This window comes from Colias philodice, chromosome 29 (assembly GCF_061535455.1).
Source record: "Colias philodice isolate Cphi_HAF_F1 chromosome 29, ilColPhil1 Martin Lab GWU primary, whole genome shotgun sequence".
Taxonomy (NCBI): domain Eukaryota; kingdom Metazoa; phylum Arthropoda; class Insecta; order Lepidoptera; family Pieridae; genus Colias; species Colias philodice.
The window spans coordinates 5,283,448-5,298,391 of NC_143114.1; the positions used below are offsets into that span (position 1 = coordinate 5,283,448).

The 14,944-nt window shown below is 33.8% G+C and overlaps 3 protein-coding genes across 4 annotated transcripts in view; 2 read left to right on the forward strand and 1 right to left on the reverse strand.

Moving 5' to 3' along the window:
- The first annotated feature begins 1,410 nt into the window (after positions 1 to 1,410).
- LOC149475976 (zinc finger Y-chromosomal protein 1-like) lies at positions 1,411 to 4,591 on the forward strand. 2 transcript variants are annotated; one of them, XM_089713073.1, is made up of 3 exons: positions 1,411 to 1,550; positions 1,895 to 2,242; positions 3,346 to 4,591. In XM_089713073.1, the coding sequence occupies exons 2-3, from the start codon at positions 2,025 to 2,027 to the stop codon at positions 4,103 to 4,105; spliced, it is 978 nt and encodes a 325-aa protein (XP_089569199.1). In that variant the 5' UTR covers positions 1,411 to 1,550; positions 1,895 to 2,024; the 3' UTR covers positions 4,106 to 4,591. The 2 variants fall into 2 exon arrangements, with proteins under 2 accessions (XP_089569199.1, XP_089569200.1); XM_089713074.1 differs by having other exon boundaries at positions 1,413 to 1,541; positions 1,898 to 2,242.
- A 2,056-nt stretch (positions 4,592 to 6,647) lies between these two features.
- Positions 6,648 to 13,061, forward strand: LOC149475977 (uncharacterized). Its single transcript, XM_089713112.1, has 2 exons — positions 6,648 to 7,023; positions 10,000 to 13,061. The coding sequence occupies exons 1-2, from the start codon at positions 6,803 to 6,805 to the stop codon at positions 10,619 to 10,621; spliced, it is 843 nt and encodes a 280-aa protein (XP_089569238.1). The 5' UTR covers positions 6,648 to 6,802; the 3' UTR covers positions 10,622 to 13,061.
- Positions 13,062 to 14,190: 1,129 nt separating this feature from the next.
- LOC149475978 (uncharacterized) overlaps positions 14,191 to 14,944 on the reverse strand; it is a 30,955-nt gene continuing 30,201 nt past the window's right edge. Inside the window, exon 14 of the mRNA XM_089713103.1 lies at positions 14,191 to 14,883. Coding sequence (XP_089569229.1) covers positions 14,838 to 14,883 — 46 coding nt within the window. The 3' untranslated portion in view covers positions 14,191 to 14,837. The remainder of the gene's footprint in view (positions 14,884 to 14,944) is intronic.

A 14,944-nucleotide genomic window follows, 5' to 3' on the forward strand; every position in this document is an offset into this window, starting at 1 on the left:
GTTTTACAGATTTTCTGTAGATTATTTGGCTTATTTAATTTTGTATACAAATAATAATTTTACAAATACGAAGGAATTCAAAACTTCAACGTATGCTGCCAGTATTTTGAAAATGAATTTGCCATTTTTAGGGGTAAAATGGTTAAAAGATATTCGGAGTAGTGCTGTTGGATTTTTCGATCGTGAATGTGATTATTTGTATAGTGCAATAAAAGTTCATGGTCATTATTAGATTATTTTAAAAAGCATTATACATTTTTTTGTTACTTTTATAAAAAGCGTCGTTTTCGCTTGCGATTTAATTCATGTGAACTCCATGATGGATATGATGAAAATAAAATGTCCCGCATTCTCGACTAAAAACTACCGCTATTCGCATTCATATGTTTTGAAAAATAAAAACTTTTTTTAATGTAATTTATTTAATAAATTTAATGTAATTTATTTAATAAATTTCATGTAATTTATTTAATAAAAATTGAATAAAATTATTTTGTCCATGTATAACTTTAGTAGATAGGTGCTTTATGTAACAAAATAATTTTTACAATATTATAAAATAATATCAAAAACCCGAATTTATATTAAAATAAAAATTAAAACATGACTGCTAATAATTTATGTAGCCTACGTCACTACCACCACAGCTACCTTCATAATTCAGATGATTGCAATGACACCTCACAAGTCACAACTCAAAATCGATCCAACAGTTTATACTGCAGGGCGTGTCAAAGAAATATTATACATACACCTACACTCGAAAAACATAACCCTCTTTCTTCCGTAGTCGGGCAAAAATTTGGGAAATTTTTCATTATCTGGTAACATAACACGCACACAGAAGCACCGTGTTCGTACAGTGCAGCGGCGAAATGACAGCACACATAGCTTTATGGAAATGACGATAAATCTTTCGGTTTAGTTCGGCATCGCTCCATCTGTCTTTTATTTTGTAATCTAAGCATGGCATGATTCAAATACGTATCCATACAATTTGTACGATACAAATCGTATACGTATCATGAGTAAAATCACAGTAAAATCAAGAGTAAAATAGATAACAGGAGTAAAATGCCAAGAAAGTTATATTGTATTATTGTGACTTGCCACTTCCGGAGCGCTAATTAATAAATAAACCTTTTTACTTATAATACCATTGTGATCCTCTATCAATGTTTAGCCGCTTATCTAGCTTTCTATTTCTATTCTAGGTTGATGCGAGATACAACAACGAACTTAGAACTATATTTTCGTAAATTAGCTCATTCTCAGTTGTAAATCGTGTTGCCAAGGAGAAAAAGGATTCCGTCATTGACAATTATTAGCTCTGTCAAGTGTCATTTCACTTATTTTGTGTCACAGACCATATGTATAAGTTACTCTATGGACCACAGTGTCACTGTCAAACACTCAGGTCAGTGACCGACAGTCAAAACTACGAACTCAATTTCATTTTTACAGTTGTAAAATGTAAATTTCAATAAAATTTATATTTACTGACAAATATTTTCAGCAAAAGGAGGTAAAAGTAAAAGGAGGTATACAAGGTAATAATACTACTAATATAAAAAGAGCGTGTGTGCCCACCTCTCAGAAGTGAAACTTCTTTGGCATTTCTTTAGCAAGATTCAAAGATACGGATACCAAAAATGTCGCCTCACTCAATGACGTGACAGTATTTCCATGACGCAACTTTGAAATTAAACCTTGAAATTTTATTCTCAACGCGCATGAAGTTTTTCTTCAAAAAAACAAATACGTTAGGTATTTCAGTCGAAATCTATTGAACTGATTTAAAACAAGATAGAGGTATGGAAATAAGACAAAAACTTATTTATATTTGAATCTGTAAAGCCTCATAAAATAATAATTCCTAAAAAATAATTTTCAGGAGACCAACCGGTAGAAAAGGAGGCTCTACAGCCGCGAGAGGGCATTGGTCTGGTCCAGTATTTTCTTCCAGATCTCTCAGTCGGCGCTCAGTCTTGCCCAGGCTCGCCAGCTTTTCAAACAGTTAAAATATGACAACAATAAATAAATTAGATTGTCCGTATGAAGTCAAAGTTGAATTTGTCGACACAGATGACACAAACACAATTACACCTAAAAATGAAGGTGAAATAACAATAGACGTAGAATTATTGCATAAAGAGAACTTTGTGGTGATAACTAATTATGAAGATTTGATAGTTGAAGCACCAAGACTGTGTTCTCTCTGTGATGGAATATTTCCCAATAGGTTTGTATATTTATCTATACTAATATTATAAAGCTAAAGAGTTTGTTTGAATGCACTAATCTCGGGAACTACTGATCCGATTTGAAAAATTCTTTCAATGTTTGATAGCCCATTTATCGATGAAGGTTATAGGCTATGTATCATAACGCTAAGACCAACAGGAGCAGAGCAATGCGGGTAAAACCGCGGGGCACAGCTAGTATTTAAATATTTTTCCACTAGTTACAGTGGAACCATAAGAATAACTATTTCTATAGAATACTAGCTTTCCGCCTGCGGCGTCGCCCGCGTTTTCAAAGAAAAACCCGTTTCCGTAGGATTTCCGGGATAAAACCTATCCTATGTCCTTTCTCGGATATCAAAATATCTCTATAGGTACCAAATTTCATGCAAATTGGTTCAGTAGTTAAGGCGTGATTGAGTAACAGACAGACAGACAGAGTTACTTTCGCATTTATAATATTAGTATGGATGTGTTATTTTAGTACCTCTCTACCAAGTATCATCAGAATCCTATCTGTGAAAGAGTATCAAACATAAACCATACTGTCTTACACACTGCCTTTATTATATAAGTAGCATATTATAATAAAAAGCTATGTATTTATGTTTGTTGATTCTCTTTTGGTAATAATGCTTTTGATATTAATATCATTTTATTTCCATTGAGATATACATATATGGAGACGACACCGCCTACATCACTTATGTTCTGCTCAACATACGCCATATGGCGTATTTTGAGCGGTTTTTTTAATGGTTTTAAAGTGAAACGCATCAAATATGCCTTCGTGTGATATTGCACAAATAATACAAATAATACGGAAATGTGCAAAGGAATAACTTTCATCGGTAAGAACCTAACTAGATAATAATTTTTAAAACTTAGTTAGAGCAAAAAAATGGCGCACAGATTTTGTTCGTGGTGTCTCCTCCATACGTATAGTAATATTATCTCAATGTTTATTTCATTTTTTTTCCTTTTTGTTAGCATTATAGATAGAATAGATGAAGAATATTTATATTTTGACTATCCTACAAAATAAGATGACATTTATATTAAGGCACATAATATATTTAACAAAATTTGTTTCTTGTTTCAGCTATTCATTTCTACAACACAACTTACAGCATTTGAAATTGAAACTCGATAAATGTGATGAATATTCTTCCAAAACATGTTCCGGCAAATTCTCAACACATCACGATTTAGAAAATCACAAAGGAAACTGTGTTTTGTATGATAATAATAAATCAGTATGTCCTATATGTAAGGAACTTATAGAAAGTACAAAATTGAGATCGCACTTAAGAACACATCCAAATAAAGAAGCGAAATGTGACATTTGTGGTATCATAATTAAATCGTTGAGTAATTTTAGGCATCATATGCAGAATATACATAATAGGCAGTTTAAAAACTGTGAATATTGTGGCAAAAGTATTAGACTATTGTACTACAGCACTCATATAAAAAAAGTTCATAGTCACGAAAAAGTGAAGTGCGATCTGTGTTGCAAATATTTTAATTCCGTCGAAAATATGGAAAACCACAAGTCGTATATTCATGAAAAATTGAAAACCAAGCAAACCAAGGATTTTCCATATAAATGTTTTATGTGTCCTAATACTTTTAAATTGGAAAAGAATCTCATAGCACATGTAGAAAAATGTAAACCTCTCAAATGTGGTTTATGTGATTCAACATTTAAAAATAAGCAAATTCTTAAGAATCATTTGACATGGGTGCATTATAGTGGGGATGTGCATAACTGTGAAATTTGCGGTAAAAATTTTAAATCGCCGTACAGTGTGCGCAGACATATGAAAAATTCACATTCTACAGATAAACAAGAAAGTTGATATAATTTGTATGTTTGTTGGAAGAGATTGTATTTGATTGACTTGATTATAAGTATTTTATATAATATCTTAAAGATATTATTTTCTAGTGTATGATTTTACGCGAGTATTGTACATTTAGAAATTAAATATTTTGACAGATTTTAAACTTAGTCTCTCCCCGGTGACAACGTTGAAACGTCGGTAAAATAATATAAAGAATTAATCGCGTTTAAATCCGTTAAAACCTTTAATGCGTTTCTTATAGATGTTAAAAATAATAGGTCCATGAATATACCTAATAAAGTAAATTAAAATTGGCTAATAATATGCTTATTTACTTATGTTGTCAGACTTAATCATCAAGAAGATAGAAAGATATTTATTTAATATGTGTAATTTGTTACATATAAGTAATTATAATTAATTTAAATGAATCAATTCTATGTTTTATTGTTAATGAATTTCAGTATTTTAATATTGGAATTTAGAGGAAAAGTAATATAAAGATCTTAAGAGTCTTTTGTTTAAAATAAAATAAATGTTTTTTAATATCTGTCTTTTATTAATTCTTAAAATATTAATTATTTTTTTGAAGTGAAAACTTCTTTAGTGGCGTTGAGCACTTTTTCTGTAATGGGTATAAAATCTTAAACTCGCGTCAGGACACGTGACCTGATCGAAAAAGCGTAAGACGGATACCATTCCAAAATATCAAACATGCTCAACGTTAATAATCAAGTTTTAACTTCTGCCGGCACTCCCGGAGTGCAACCCGTCTTTTTTTTATATATGTAATAAGTCAAGTAAGAATAGTGTCGATTTTAATGAGCGGCAAAATTCAAAAGGATTTTTAAATGAGATAATAAATAGGCGCGTTTTTCATAATTTATATTATTTATTTATTCTTATACATTAATTATTTGTTATTTTTCTACAAGAACATAATATTTTTTTTACATGTAATATTTATATTTTAAGAATCACTGTAAACAAAGTTTGGTTGACCAAATAAATAAATCACTACATAGTATAAAACAAAGTCGCTTTCCCTGTCCCTATGTCCCTATGTCCCTTTGTACGCTTAAATCTTTGAAACTACGCAACGGATTTTGATGCGGTTTTTTTTAATAGATAGAGTGATTCAAGAGGAAGGTTTATATGTATAATGACATCCAATAAATAGTGGAGAAGTACTGTTATTTTTGAGGTTTCTAATGTGATGTCGTAAAAAATTACATTTTTTCCGCTTACATTGCAAACGCAGGCTTCACCCTACGAGTTTTATCAAAATAATGTACTAAGTATTATACACATTGAAAAGGTCTACAGAAAAGTCCGCGATGGTATATGTCTATCTCTTATGGATAACCCACAATAACTTTTTTTTGTCATTTACTTTTTACGACAAATAATGGCTAATTTTCGAAGCGACTTTAACCAATACAGCATTAATCCTTAACCAATTAAATACCTTGAATACATTGTTCATTTAATATAGATCTATATGGCCCTTTACACCGTATGATTTAAGTGAATATTTTCGAAGATATTACAGATTTAAAAAATTGCGGGACTATATATTTTATACCCGTGCGAAGCCGGAGCGGGCCGCTATGTTTTTATATACAACGTTCACCGTTTTTCTGTAGTGTATATTTTAGTATCAGCATTGCACCCGTGCGAAGCCGGGGCGGGTCGCTAGTAAATAAATAAATATAGGTAAGTAATGGAGACAAACTTGTAATACATTTTTCAAGACAAATGTATGTAATATCACAGTAATATGCATTAGGCATAAAACGTTATAGTGAGCGAAAAAATGTCTTACAGCGCGTTGTGGTCATAGTAAAAGGACCGTATGAAATTTGAGTTGTGACTCGAATTAGAACGCACATATTAACACGCTGTGGAAAAATGTAGTATCGGGATTTATAGGATAGGATACTAACATTGAGATATACATATGGAGACGACACCGCCTACATCACTTATGTTCCGTTCAACATACGCCATATGGCGTAACTGCACGCTCATTTTTTATTTGTTTTAAAGTGAAACGCATCAAATATGCCTTCGTGTGTGTTACGATATTGCACAAATAATACGGAAAAGTGCAAAGGAATAACTTTCATCGTTAAGTACCTACTAACTAGATAATAATTTTTAAAACTTAGTTAGAGCAAAAAAATGGCGCACAGATTTTGTTCGTGGTGTCTCCTCCATACGTAGTAATATTATCTCAATGGATACTAATTAATGTTTATTAAGTTGTTATAATTTAGGATCCTATCCTATAAATCCCGATACTACATTTGGGGGCTCGTCCGGGATCACAACGGTCAAGGATCACGGAAAATTGGAAAATTAAAATGAAATGTGGCATTCTGAACTTTAATTTGCTTACAATAACACGATGAATAGGCGTGCTTTTATTACTTAGTTGAAGTAGAAAATGGCAGCTCACAGAAACATTTAAGTAACCAATTAGCAAGTATCATCACAAAGTTAAAGTCATGGAGATGTTTTTTTCAAACAACAGCTGTGGCCTGTGCCCTGTGGCCTGTGAACTGTCAATGTCATAACAAAAATGTCACATGAGTTTTAAAAATAAGTGCTTCAATTTGAAAATATTAGCGTTTATACAAATAATTGTGATAACTAAAATAATAGTGACCTAACTAAGCGTTATTTAATAATATCCATTCGACATCAAATATGAATTTCGAGTTTCTCAACAGTGCGGATATAAAACTAGAAAATGCTAACACTGTATTTTATTCAAAGTATATTACGTTTGAAGAAGAGTTAAAAGAAGATATAAATTTTGAAGAAGAGATATTATTGAGGGCTACTCCCACCTCATTTACAGCTTATGACGACTTGATGTTAGATGACCCACGAATGTGTTCAAAGTGTGATAAAGTTTTTCCTAATAGGTATGTTATTTATCGTTTTGATGACCTAAGGAGGCGTCCATAAATTAAGTTAGATGTTTTAGGGGGTGAGGGGATCGAGTGACGAGTCAAATAAAAACTCAAAAAATAAAAAAAATCTCGTAATTTATGGACGCCCCCTAACATAATGTTATGTTCTCACGGTATCATACTGCTTTTTTGTCGGCAGCTTCTTTTATAATAGCTCAAAACTCTTATTTGACTTGCTTACTAATAAAGTGTGGCTAAACTGTACATTATAGGGCGTGGAGTTAAGAGTCGTAATTTTTTTTGTCGTTAGCTATTGTCCTATGGAACCTAAATCTGAAATTTCACAGCGCGAAAACTTTTTGTTTTTGAGTCACGAATTTTTGAAAATCGGAAAATTTTACTCCATTTTATCTTTGAAACGCGAACTTACTGTTATGACAGTGTCAAATTGACCTACAGCGATTGTCAAACGCGTTTCATTTCAGGTAAAACATTTCTATCTAACAAAAAAAATATTATAAATTAAATTTTATTTATGAAATTTGTATATTTTTTAACAACAACATTAAAAATAATTATTATTAAGTATAGTTTTTGTAAAATAGATTAAATAAAATAAAATTATTAATATTCACAATTTATAATTTAACAAAAATATTAATCGAAGTGTCTAGTCGTCCGCTAAACGGATGAATAAAATAAATTAGTCGTCCGATTACCGGATGAATAAAATAATTTAATCGTCCGATTATTCGGATTACTGGATAACCTTTTAACACTAAAGCTAGTTGGGTTGGACTAAAGCAAAGGGGGCGCAGGACTTTTGATGGAGTTGGTGTCATTTTAACACCTATTTATTATTGTTTTATCGTAAAGATAACCCTAATATAAGCATGTTTTATAGGAACAACTTTTCTCTAAAATCAAAAATGGCGGAGATATTCACCCTCAATTCGTTAGGTTAGGTTTAGGTTAGGTTAGCCTTTAGGTTAGGTTAGGTTAGGTTTCTTAAAAAAAAACTACACAGAAATAGGAGCCCCGCGAAGCGGGGCTCCGTCGACGCGCAAAAAAAAATCAAGTTAGGTTAGGTTAGCCGTTAGGTTAGGTTAGGTTTCTTAAAAAAAAAAACTACACAGAAATAGGAGCCCCGCGAAGCGGGGCTCCGTCGACGCGCAAAAAAAAATCTAGTTTAGGTTAGGTTAGCCGTTAGGTTAGGTTAGGTTTCTTTAAAAAAAAAACTACACAGAAATAGGAGCCCCGCGAAGCGGGGCTCCGTCGACGCGCAAAAAAAAATCAAATACCTACGTGTGCCCTCCTCCCCCCACAAAATACGTGCGGCAGTTCTCTAAAGAAACCCCGATAACCTAACTATATAGATAAATAGATGTTATCGGACGATTAAATTATTTTATTCATCCGGTAATCGGACGACTAATTTATTTTATTCATCCGTTTAGCGGACGACTAGCGCTGTCCAATATTAATTGTACGCTTTGTACCATGGAACAAAACAATAACGACGTCATTTTCAGTTACCGTTCGTTTGCTGCCTTTCAGTCGAGATCGTTTCGTGCGTACTCCTGTTAAGCCCTAAAACTGTACAAAACTATTAAACTTTTACTTTTAGCATACAAATAGGTAGCGAGGAGCGAAGCGACGAGCGTGTTAGGTTAACATTTGAACTGCCGCACGAGCCGAGCGAGCGAAGCGAGCGTGCCGCGGCAGCGGCCGGCGAGTGCCAGAAGCGACTTTAGGGCGATTCCCACTCAAACAAAAAAAAAACTACAGGTCATACTAATGTCTATTACATTAAATCTGTCATATTTCAAATCAAAGAGCTAATGCAATATTACTAGTATTGAAAACTATTATTGTAAAGTAATAATTAATATTAATTGCTTCAGATCAATGTGGAACTGGAAAAAAATACCTAAAGCAAAGGGGGCGCAGGACTTAGAAAATTTTTGATGGAGTTGGTATCATTATAACACCTATTTATTATTGTTTTATCGTAAAGATAACGCTAATAAAAGCATGTTTTGTTGGGGCAACTTTTCTCTAAACTTGATAATTACCAAGATACATGACGGATTGTAAAATGTAATTTTTTTCAATGATGGAATATTATGTATTCAATAGTAAGCTGCGAAAGTCCGAATCTACCTAAAAAACGTTACGCTATAATAAGCATTGCATTATCATAAGACTTGCCACAGAACCGAAGCTGTCAACCCCGAATTCCACGTGCTTTGTCACGGCGGGCGAGGGCTGCTCTCCCTCCGCGCCTCCGGCTTTTTACATACACTCTAGGGGTAGGGCAGACAAGACCACGTGGAATTCGGGGTTGAAGCTTCGGTTCTCTACTTCGCAGCTTCGGCTTGTTGGTCGCCTTCGGCGACCAGCCTCAGCCGCTCCGCTCCGCACGGCTCCCGAGCTTTGTCACGCAAGGGCGGAAGGGCTGCACTTCCCGTAGCGCCGGAGCTAAGGCAGAGTCTGACACAATATAAAAAAGACATGAGGAGATAGGGAAAGGGTTAGGTTAGGTTTTATCATCAATCTTTGAGGGCGAACATCTCTGCCATTTTTTATTTTAGAGAAAAAGTTTTTTCTATAAAACATGCTTATATAAGCGTTTTGAATAAAAATTTCCTAAGTATTTTATGATTCCTATACAATTTTCACTTTAGATCAAAAATTTTCTAAGTCCTTACTTTGCGCCCCCTTTGCTTTAGGCGGACCAAAACTTAATTTGTAAATATCTCGAAAACTATTAATTTTCGCGCCCCCCCCTTTACAGGGGAAGTTCCTAGTACCCACCCCCCTCTCTCCACCCCCCAAATTCCACGCCCTATAATGTACAGTTTTACCGACAATACTATAACTTTCTTACTAGAACTACTAATTTTATAAATCCAATGTCGTAATACAAGTAATTACTTCAATATTAAGAATAAAAAGCCAATTATAAAATTGTATTTTTAATTCCAGTTTTACATTCCTGCAACATAACATAGACCATATTGAAGTGCCTTTAACCAAATTAAATATACATACTTGTAAGAAATGTAACCGAACATTTCAGTCTAAAAGACACCTCGACGAACACAGATCAACCCATAAATTGACAACATTAGACGAGCTACAAACATGTAATATATGTAATAAGACGTTCACTCGAAAACGCTGGACGGCTCACATCGACGAAGTCCACGGAATGTTGAGACACGAATGCCAACTTTGCAAGAAAGTTGTGAAAACTCTAAGTACATTAAAGAACCATATGATGTTTGTTCACGAGAAAAAATATAAGCCGTGGCGGTTCCGAACACACGACACAGGGGAGGAGTATCGTTGTAAGAAATGCCCAAAGATATTTAAACATAAGTATTCGTTACAAACGCACGTCAAGAATTGTCATTCAGATGTTGAATATGAGTGTGGTATATGCAAGAAGATGTTTACGAGTAAACCGTATTTAAATACGCACTTACAAAGGGTACATTGTACTGATGGAAAGGAATATGCGTGTGAGATTTGCGGGAAGTTGTTTAAATCTACGCGTAGAGTCAGTATACATAAGAAGAACTCGCATAAGAATTTTAAATCGTGATTTTATTGTATTGTTCTATTAAACATTTGTGGAAATCAGTTAGGCTGAATTATATAGGATAAGATTCATGTAATTTTGGCTATAGTATGGGTGTTATATCCTACTAATATTATAAATGCGAAAGTTCGTGAAGATGTATGTATGTATGTTTGTTCCTCTTTCACGCAAATCTAGTGAATCGATTACAATGAGATTTAGCACACATATAGAGGATAACTTGGATTAACACATAGATACACATAGTTTTATCCTGGAAATCCTACGGGAACGGGAACTATGCGGGTTTTCCTTTGAAAACGCGGGCGAAGCCGCGGGCGGAAATCTAGTCTTTAAATATAGTGCTATAAGGAGCTTTTGGTACATAGTGAAATTTGGATATAATGCCGGTCATCTTGTAACGGTGCATTTACATCGAACGAGGGAATGCTCATTCTAACCCCAATATGACAAATTCTTTTAGTGTAAACAGGCGTAGAGCGTTCTTTCGTTGTTCTTAATGCATTCTAAAAAATTCTATGCAATGTTCTAATATTGAATAACACTGAATACGAGTTTTCGTTTACACTAAAAGATCACGAAAGAACCCTCTAGCTCCAGCACTAAGTTTGTTTGGTGTAAATAAACCGTAATTTGATGACAGATCCAACGATCATGTCATCAAATCGGCTTCGTTTTTAAATTCCACAAAACAATTCACGAATTTTGTACAACGGCAACATTTTTGTACACCGGTGCTGTTCTTACAGTGTCAGCCAAGTGCCAAAAGATCCTTGTAGCACTAAATCTATAATGTAAGCAATAATAGTGATAGATGAGTGAGTGTAAAACAAAATACTTTATTTTATATTTATAAATTGTTTTAATTGAGGTTTGTGATAATTGATAACCAGTGTGAGAATGCCTTAAAAAGTTAATATATTTAGGTAGTATTAAAAAAATCGTGCATGCTTTTTAGATTTTACAGTTAACATTTTATTAGGTTTCAGTTTTTCATGGTCAATCTTGTGATTAAATAATACATATTTTTACTAATGGTGCATTTACAAATTCGTGTTCGTTATTCGCCTAATCATTTGTAACTATATATTCGACGAAACATTCGTATACGAGTGTTGACATGAATCACTGTTCACACATTCGTCTTTTCTTTGACTAGCTGCTCCGCGCGGTTTCACCCCCGTGGCTCCACTCCTGTTGGTCGTAGCGGGATGATATATACCCTATATTATAGAGGTTACCCTCATTTATCGAGGAAGGTTATAGGGCCTATAACCTTCCTCGATAAATGAGCTATCTAACACCGAAAGAATTTTTCAAATCGGACCAGTAGTTCCCGAGATTAGCGCGTTCAAACAAACAAACAAACTCTTCAGCTTTATAATATTAGTATAGATTATGTCCGAAAACCGGCTACACACGCTAAATATTGTTAGATTTTGTAAACATATTATTTTGTCAAGCGTAATCTTCGCTGCATATCATCCTTGCGGTAAGCGCCAACCATGTTACTCGTGATCGTGCGGGGTGACGTAAGTGTTTACTTTTGGGGGGAGGCGGAGAGTGTTCGTTCTGTAGCGTACCTACTATTAACTATATAAGTATTCTGTGCCTGTGCCCTGTACCGTAAATTTGTACGGTAAGACCGTAGCGTATTTGGTTTAAAAACACTAATACTCGAATCTCAATGCGAATAGTGAATGTACTGTTTACATATGCCTATTGTGTAAATGCACCATTACACAATTTGACTATGTACGATAAAATTAAATTAAAATTAATTACAAAGGGGTCTTACAATATCTTCTTTGTAATTTTTTTAGTAAAAATTGTATTGAATTCCTATTTAATATGACGATACAAACAAGATTCAAAAGTGTTTGAATGTAATAATTAATAACTAAATCATTTTAGTAGGTACTGAAGTGTTATCTAGAGTATATGATTTTAGTACTTTAAGTAAGTACTTAAATAAGACCTATTAAATATATAAGATATCTTCGTTAAGTTATGTTGAAACATTGTAGCTTATATTTGTTATTATAGAATATAACATTTCGACCGCTTCGATCTTACATTGTTTTGTATAAAATTTCCTTAGTTTCATACTAGCTGTGCCTCGCGGTTTCACCCGCGTGGCTCTGCACCTGCTGGTCTTACCGTGATGATAAGCCTTCCTCGATAAATGGGCTATCTAACACCGAAAAAATTTTTCAAATCGAATCGGAAGTAGTTCCTGAGATTAGCGCGTTCAAACAAACAAACTCTTCAGCTTTATAATATTAGTATAGATAAATGTAAGTTTTTGTAGATAGTTGTTGAAAAGTAGCAATATGTTGAAACAATTGACTGACAGTATTAAAGATTTCTAGGTTTAAGAGATTAGTTAAATAGTAATCATGTTATGGGGTTCAAATTTTACAGGGTTTTTGAAATAAATGAATATAAATTAATGTTTGTTTTATTTCTGGTGCTGACCAAGGGCATTAATTTTTATCCCAATTCCAACCCTTTAGTATAAGTAAAAAAGTATATATTATTACTAAACTAGCTTCCGCCCGCGGCTTCGCCCGCGTGGTGTTTTGATAAAAGGTAGCCTATGTTCTTTCTCAGGGTCTAAAGATTGTCTGTGCAAAATTTCATCTAAATCGGTTAAGAGGTTTAAGCGGGAAAGCGTAACAGACAGACAGACAGACAGAGTTACTTACACATTTATAATAGTAGGGATCAAGCATACAGTTCTCGTTGATACATAAGACTATAAACCTGTTAACACAGTAAGTTTAAGCTGTTAAGTTTAAAAAAAAATGTTCTATGTTATGTTCCTTGGCTCTATTTTGATTCAAAATTTCATCGAAATCGGTCCTTGCAGCTGTGAAAGGGTAAGAAGAAAGGGTAATCTGTCTAAGATAACATTTCAAAACATCACGAAAAAATGCTCTTGCTCTAGCTCTATGTGAATGCACCGCAAAACCCTTCCGGCGATGCAATTTTCAGGAATAAATAAAAGCACCTTGCACTTGTTAGGTACTACATCAAAATACGTTCGAGAGTAAAAACTCTCGAACTGTATTCTGAACTCGCAGCACCGATTTCTATATCATTTACCTAAGTACTACCGATATCTCATTTACATTATCTATTTACCTTCACAGTTTACTATTCAATTTAAGACAAGTACGAGTCAAATCAATAACTTTATCAAAAAGTGAAGTCCCATGTACCCAAGTGGGGTAAGGGGCAGATGCATTATGCATACATCTGTTTCACTGATCGATTTTCTATAGGGACAAGTGGGTGATCACTTGATCAGCCTTCTGTGTCCTGCCAGACCGAGACTTTTTTTTTCTTCGTCTCCACCAGGAATCGAATCCCTGACGGTTCTACGCTCACGCGTCAACCACTGTACCAAGGAGGCGGTCAATAACTTTATCAACTGTATTTGTAAATATAATACTAGATGATACACTTTATCTATTGGTGGGTTCAGACGTAGGGTAAAACAAAATACAGAAATATTAATAAAAAACATTTATTTATAATTTTATTTAAATATGTAAAATACATACCTACAGTCATTTTAAATAAATTAGAAAAATAGAAAATGTATCTAATATACTCTTCGTAAACTTAATAATATTTCTAAACTTATCACACAGCAGTACATGCAAAAAAAAGCTACCACACATTTTACTTTGATATTTTATACCATTGAGGGTTGCATTTCTCAGAGGACGGATAAATATTTCAGGACAACTTTCACACACGGCACGATCTGATCCCATACTAAGCTTTCGCTTGTGTTATGGAAACCAAATGACTTATACACATATAATTTTTAAATAAATACTTATATGTATAGATAATTAACACCCAGACACAGAGCAAACATCTATGTTCATCACACAAATATTTGCCCCGGGTGGGAATCGAACCCACGGACCTTTGGCTTGGAAGGCAGGTCACTACCAACTAAGCCAACCGGTCAGTCGATTTTTATTTTATGGATGTGTAGAGGAGGTTTGTAAAAGCATAAAGTCTAGTTTGTAGAGCCCTAACAGTAATCCCGCGGCCGCCATCTTGAAAAAAGATCCTCTGATAAACGGTTAAAATTTTGACATTTCAATGGTCTATGCCGCATTTTATAAATAAATTACATTGTGAACTAGTTTAGTATTATAAGCTATAGCTGTATATAGCATAAAAAAGACGTTATCTCTCAGAAAGGAATTCGGAATGGATAATTTCTGTGCGTGTCGCCCATCCTGAAAGAAAAAAACAATGAATTAGAAATATTATAAAAAAAAGATGTGATGTCAATCTCAC

Coding starts and splice junctions, on each gene's coding strand:
- LOC149475976 (XM_089713073.1), top strand. CDS start 2,025: ATGACAACAATAAATAAATTAGATTGTCCGTATGAAGTCAAAGTTGAA. Junction 2,243..3,345: donor GATGGAATATTTCCCAATAG/GTTTGTATATTT, acceptor TTCTTGTTTCAG/CTATTCATTTCTACAACACA.
- LOC149475977 (XM_089713112.1), top strand. CDS start 6,803: ATGAATTTCGAGTTTCTCAACAGTGCGGATATAAAACTAGAAAATGCT. Junction 7,024..9,999: donor GATAAAGTTTTTCCTAATAG/GTATGTTATTTA, acceptor TTTTAATTCCAG/TTTTACATTCCTGCAACATA.